This window comes from Orycteropus afer, unplaced genomic scaffold (genome assembly GCF_000298275.1).
Source record: "Orycteropus afer afer isolate SDZICR_OR568_19922 unplaced genomic scaffold, OryAfe1.0 scaffold00311, whole genome shotgun sequence".
Taxonomy (NCBI): Eukaryota; Metazoa; Chordata; class Mammalia; order Tubulidentata; family Orycteropodidae; genus Orycteropus; species Orycteropus afer.
Genome location: NW_006921898.1, coordinates 2,346,611 through 2,353,537, shown reverse-complemented (window position 1 = coordinate 2,353,537; position 6,927 = coordinate 2,346,611). Strand labels below are relative to the sequence as shown.

General features: G+C 36.4%; 1 protein-coding gene across 1 annotated transcript in view; it reads left to right on the top strand.

Annotated features, from left to right (window-relative positions):
• SETD2 (SET domain containing 2, histone lysine methyltransferase) overlaps positions 1 to 6,927 on the top strand; it is a 199,066-nt gene that overhangs the window by 151,147 nt on the left and 40,992 nt on the right. Inside the window, 2 exon segments of the mRNA XM_042782420.1 lie at positions 1,978 to 2,112; positions 3,856 to 3,995. Coding sequence (XP_042638354.1) covers positions 1,978 to 2,112; positions 3,856 to 3,995 — 275 coding nt within the window.

The following is a 6,927-nucleotide window of genomic DNA, read 5'->3' as shown; positions in this document are numbered from 1 at the left end:
GGGTCGCTATGAGTCGGGTCTGACTTGACGGCACATAAACAGCAACAACAACAATCTGGCTCCTCTAGGAAAGGAAATTGTGAGAGTTGGGGACAAAAGTAGGGAAACAGTTAGAAGGCTATTGTGTACTCCTGACAAGAGAGTATTTTGGTTTCCACTAGACTGGGGTAGGGGTAGAGGTATGAGAAATGGTCATATTTTATATGTATATTTCAGAGGCAGAGCCAACAAGATTTGCTGTTGAATTAGATTGGTGATGGTGGGAGCGGGCTGGAGAAAGAAAGTAAGTTCGAGATTCATTACAGGATCTGATGCTAAGCATTCTGGGTTTGGAAAGTCCCAATCATTTACGTTTACTGCTCCCAGAAACTGTTTCTGCTGAAAGTCGGGATTACCAACTATATGTATTAATCCTTATACATGCAGTGTAACTTGCCTCTTGTATTTGCTTTTCAGGATACTTCCTTCTGGTTATAATGCACTTGGACACTCACATTCCAGATAAATTGATGATCATAGACTCATAGAACCCAGGAGATACATTTTGTGTATGAGTTCTATATTTTCTAAAACTTTTATTTGATCATCTTTGTTGCTAATACTCCCCTTCTCCCCCTCGCCTTTCTTTTTGTTGCTAATAACCTTTTTGTACTAATTTCTGATTCAGACTTATCTAGGGTATAGATCAGTGTTAAAAAAAAAATGTTTTTGATTTAATCAGATCTCAGTCTTTGGGAAAGGAATTAAGTGCGGGGATACTATTTACTTCTATAAAATATTTGATGTTGCATAGATTCCCCATCTTGTGATTCCCCAAATACCTGTGAAAGCAATTCTAATGTATGTGTTTTTCCTCAGGCTTTATAATCCTATTCTGATGATAATTCTACATGGACAATCTAACATTAAATCTAGTTTATCATCTGTGCAGATTAAGCTATTCTAGATACTGAACCAAGTATTACATTCTATTTTGTTCCTTTTTCTGTCTTTTTGTTTCTCTGTGTCTTCTCAATAATACATCCAGAACTTAGCTATTCCTAGGTAGCTACATTGGCTCATTCAGACTTTCTTTTGTGGTGGTGTAATTTGGAATTACTACATTTTGTATTTTGAGTCTTTATCAATTAATACTTCTGAATCATTTTACCTGGAAGAATCTCAGCTCATAGGATCATGTCTTTATTTAAAATCTGTCCTTATGTATGTATTTGTTCTGCTCTTTGACATTCACTACCTTTTAGGACAACAAAGATATTTTTTAGGCTCTAGTCACATCTTCAAGATAGTTTTTCCTAATTGATTAGAAAAATTCCAGAGTAGGTTTAAGTCCTGTCTATGGTACTTATTTCTTAATATAATTCCAGGTATGGGCCGTACTTGTCTCCACTGGTGGTTAGGACTAAAGTGATAGACTTTTCTGGATCATAAAGAACTATTATTAATCAGTGAGTGGTGAGAATTTCAGATGCTGTGATTTCAGTTGTTTTTCTAGGAAATTGTATGTTGTAGGACCATAAGAAACTAGAAAACTAGTTTAAACTTTGATTACCATTTTACTTCTGCTTTGATCTTTTCTGGTCAGAACAACCTATTAGAGTTAGTAGGAGTTGGTAGCAAAAAAAGATTTCCTGAAAAGGCTTCATGGAGCCATTTATCATATCCTGGAAGTAGCACTTTCCTTGTCACTGCAGTCTCCTTGGAAGCTAAACAGTGAACAGTTTTCTATTTACTTGTGCTAAAGCATACCCAAGGTAAATAAACACTTAAAGAATTAAAAAAGGAAACTTTTGTGTTTGAAATAAAAAAATTCTTTTGCACATTTGTATCCAAATACACATATCTGAAACAAACACACAAAAAACTGTTGATTGACATGTATTCCAATAACATTCTGCCAACTTGGAAGTCAATTACTGCTTTATTAGAGCTAGAAAAGTATCCGTTAATAATTTCCTTGTTTTATCTTTGTTTTAGAGTTACGCACAATCAAGTCTTCAGTACATCCAGGGACAACAGATTTTCACAGCTCACCCACAGGGAGTGGTGGTTCAGCCAGCTGCAGCCGTGACTACAATTGTTGCACCAGGGCAACCTCAGCCCTTACAGCCAGTAAGAAATATCTTGGTTGTTAGAACTCTCATTGGCTGCCTGCCTTGCCTTGTCTTGAGAGGGTTTTTTTTTTTTTTTGTTTGGCTTTTGTCTTTTTCATTCTGTTTTTTGTTACTTTATTTAATCATCCATTTCATCCAACTGCATGGGCACCCTCAGGAGGTGCTACTCACCCATACTGTCAGTTTTTTCTTTTTTGCTGCTGTGGAATTACAGCTTTTTTATTGATAGATATTTCCTTCCTAGGATCCTTTTTTATTTGTTATTTAACCTGATCTTGTGTTTCTATACTCTGGTATGAACTTTTGAAGTGATAATTTTCTAGACTAGCCATCTACTAGTAATTACTGAACACTAGAATATGGTAACTATTCTAGACACCATGTACTAGGTTATACAACTGAACAATATACTTTACTATCTATATTATATTAGATGTATATAATGCCAAGAGAAGTTTTCAGTATTCAGCTGTATATGTATAAGAAAATGGTGAAATTTTGAAGAGTTTTGATTTGTTCCTTGTGTTTTTAGGAAATGGAAATTGGAAGTTGACATGGGGGGCCATTGAAAGATTGTAAACAGAAGAGTAACATCAGATTAGCAATGTAAAGTACTCTGACAGTTCTGAAGAAGGCTCTTGCAGTCATCTCAGCAAGTGATTGTGTTTTTAGACAATAGGAGTAAAAAGATTATACATGAAACAAGCATTGTGTACTTCGAGCAGATGTTTGATTGCTTGCTACAAGATGGGCTTTTCTAGGCATTTTGAATACAAATAAGGTTCCATTCCTAAGGAGCTAACATGTTAGTAAGAAAGATGATAGTCACAATGAATAATACTTCCTGTCATAATAAAAATAGTATTATGAATGTAAAGAATAAAGTGAGTACTGGAGTAGGGAAAAGAATCATTCTTTGGTGGGGGAAGGATTAATAATTTAGCAAATAACAGATGATTTGGAATATTTTTAAGACATGGTAGCTTAAGGAAAAGAGGTCACTTTACAGGCTAGATAGAGAACTGGGGAATGGAAGAAGTGAAACTTAAGCTGGGCAAAAAATAAATTAAAGCAAAGTAGTGATGGAGGGGCGCATACGCACAAACGAAGGATGTTTGGAGGATGTTCTCAGGTTCCTCTTTTCAACGGCTTGAACAAAGGTAAAGCTGAAAAGAGTACTCTTCATTAATTGGTTTACATAAAAGGAACAATTAGATGGCTGTATCATTAAGGGATTATAAAGTTTTGATGTTTTTCAAAATGTGGTATTAGATTTTTTTAAATATAATTAAGAGATTTCAAACATAGAAAAGTGAAGAAAATATCTAATGGATAAATGTTTATATTCTGTCGTAATTGCTTTTCAGATCTTTTTTAAAAAGACAGAGCTGTGTCTAAAGCTCACTTAGCTAACCATTGTCCTAAAGTTTGTATATGTCATTTAATGTATATATTTTTTAAGGTTGAAAAATAATGTTCTAGATAATGACTGTTGAATATTTTTAAATATGATAGGTGGTAGACTTGAAGCTGGCTGTCAGATTTATGATACAACCGCTCTTCATATACATTGCTTCTTTGATCATTTCCGAGATTGTACTTTTCCTTTACATGTTTTTTTTTTAAAGAGGCGGTAGATGTATATTTTGCATATTGCTTGTTAATTGTTTGTCCTAGTCAGACAGATGAAAAGAAATGTCACTGATCAAAATTTATGTGTGTGTGTGGTTTTTTTTTTAAGCCTGAAATGGTTGTGACAAATAATCTCCTGGATCTGCCACCTCCTTCTCCTCCCAAACCAAAAACCATTGTCTTACCTCCCAACTGGAAGACAGCCCGAGATCCAGAAGGGAAGATTTATTACTACCATGTCATCACAAGGTAAGAGGGGCTATATGAGTACCCCTATGTAGTATTTTTGCTTGGTCAAAGAATGTGCTGCCATAAAGGTTTGATTATAGACTTGGCATTGTTGCTTGTCCATTGTGCTTGAGGGCTACTAGATTTACAGAATCCTATTTTAAATATTTGTCAGACTTTAGACTTTTGTCCTTTATAGACCTTTCTTTTCTTTTTTTTTTCTTTTTTTCATGTATTTTCAATCTACAGACACTTCTAAAGAAAACAAGAAGTGTAAAAAAGTGGTAATGACACTCTAACATGGTAGATATCAGGGGTCATTAGCAAACTTTTTCTTTAAGGATCAGATAGTAAATATTTTCAGTTTTGCTGGCCATATAATCTCTGTAGTAACTACTTAACTCTGGCATTGTTGTGCAGTAGCAGCCATATATAGATAATACATACCAAATGGCATGACTGTGTTCTAGTAAAACTTCGTTTACAAAAGCAGGTGGCCAGATTTGGTCTGTGGGCCATAACAGTTTGATGACTTCTTCCTTGTATATTTGGAAAAAAAAAAGAAAAAAATTTCTCAGAAATTTGTGTGTGTGTGTGTATGACGGCACTATTGCTTTTTCAAATTGATAAGAGCAAGGTTGACTAAAGCAGTATTAAAAGAGAAGAATAAAGGAGGAGCACTCACTTCTTGATTTTAAAACATTTTATACAGTTATAGTAATCAAAACAGCCTAATCCTGGTACAACAATAGAAACATCCAGAAAACCCATTACCATGGAGTCGGATCCACCTCATAGCGACTCCTCCTCGGGTTTCTGAGGTGGTATCACTGTGGAACTGGATTGCCCAACATAGACCAATGGAATAGAATTGAGAGTCAGGAAATAAACTTACACATCTGTGGTTAACTGTTTCTTTGACAAGGATGCTAAGTCCATTCAATGGAGAAAGAAAAGTGTCTTCAATAAGTGATTTTGGGAAAATTGGATTTTCACATGTACAAAAATGACACAGGATCCTTGTCTTACACCATTCACAAAAATAAATTCAAAATGGATTAAAGTTACATGAAAAGGAAAGAGACCTCAGATAAGGAAAGCACTATTGAAGAAGACGAATAAAGTAGGAGGTCTCACACTTCCGGATCTCTAAACCTGCTATACAGCCACAGTAGTCCAAACTGCCTGGTATTGATAAAATGACAGACACATAGACCAATGGAATAGAGTTGAGAACCCAGAAATAGATCCATCAACCTATGGTTAGCTGATCTTTGACAAAGGGCCGAAATCCATTAAATGGGGAAGAGAATGTTTGTTTAATAAATGGTGCTGGCAAAATAGAACATCCATTTGCAGAAAAATGGAACAAGATCTGTACCTCACGCAATGCACAAAAACTACCTCCAGATGGTTCAAAGACTTAAATGTGAAACCTAAAAATATAGAGTTCTGCAAGGAAAAACTAGGGGCAAATTTAGGGGCCCAAATATATGGCATAAGTACACTGTCAAGCATAACTCAAAATGCACAAACAGCAGAAGAGAAACCAGATGATTGGGACCTTCTAAAAATCAAATTTTTATGTGCTTCCAAAGACTTCTCCACAAGAGTCAAAAGAGAACCTACAGATTGGGAAAAAATATTGAGCAATGACATATCTGACAAGGGACTTATCACTAGAATTTATAGAAAACTCCAACACCTCAATAACAAAAAGACAAACAGTCCAGTTAAAAACTGGGCAGAAGACATGAATAGACACTTCACCAAGAAGGATATTCAAGCAGCCAACAAACATATGAAGAAATGCTCATGATCATTAGCTATTAGAGAGATGCAAATCAAAGCAACAATGAGATGCCATCTTGCTCCAGCACTAGTAGCAAAGTTCAACAAGACAGAAAATAACAAATGCTGGCGAGGACTTGGAGAGATTGGGACTTTCATACACTGCTGGTGAGACTGTAAAATGGAACAACCATTGTGGAAAGCAGTATGGCGATTCCTTCAAAAGTTGGAATTAGAAATACCATTTGACCCAGCCATTCCATGACGAGGTATATATCCTAAAGAAGTGAGAGCCATGACAAGAACAGACATACGCACACACATGTTCATCGCAGCATACAATAGCCAAAAGATGGAAACAACCTAGATGTCCATCAACTGAGGAATGGATAACCAAATTATGATACATACACACAATGGAATACTATGCAACGCTAAAGAATAATGTACAATCTGCAAAACACTGCATAATGTGGATGAACTTGGAGGACATTATGCTGAGTGAAATAATGGCAAAAGGACAAATATTGTATTAGTCTGTTATGGTAAAAGGAAAGGTTTATCTATGGAAGGAAATTTTCTTTGTTGGTTACCAGGGGTGAGAGGGGGAAGGGAGGGAACACTGTTAGATAGGTAGAGATAAGTATTGATTTAGGTGAAGAGAAGGGCAATGTACCAAATCTGAGTGATCAATATGGTAGCATTGAGGAAGAGAAAGACATAGAGAGGTCCATGAGAGGTACTGACAACAAAGATGAACCCCTTTGCACACACAGTACTGCATTGTCAGTGAAGGCAAACGTGGGTATACAGGTGGATAGATGGGTAGACAGGCTGAGCTAGTAGGTATGTCTGTGAAGCAGGGAGTGTGCCAAAGACCATGTGTAGGGTTGGCAGACAATGGTCCTATGAGTTTGTAGGATCTGAATTCCCAGGTGTATAGTAAAGCTGACAAGGGACAAGGTTGGTCACTTCTTGGTCACAGCCAGCTACACAGAGGGACCGAGTAGTTGAACCTGTGGGCTCAGGACCATAGTCACAGGGGACATCAAGTCCCCTTCATATCAATTGACATGATATACTACACAAAACATTGTTCCACCTCCACTTTGGTGACTAGCAACTGGGATCTTAAAAGCTTGCAAGCTGCCATCTAGATGCA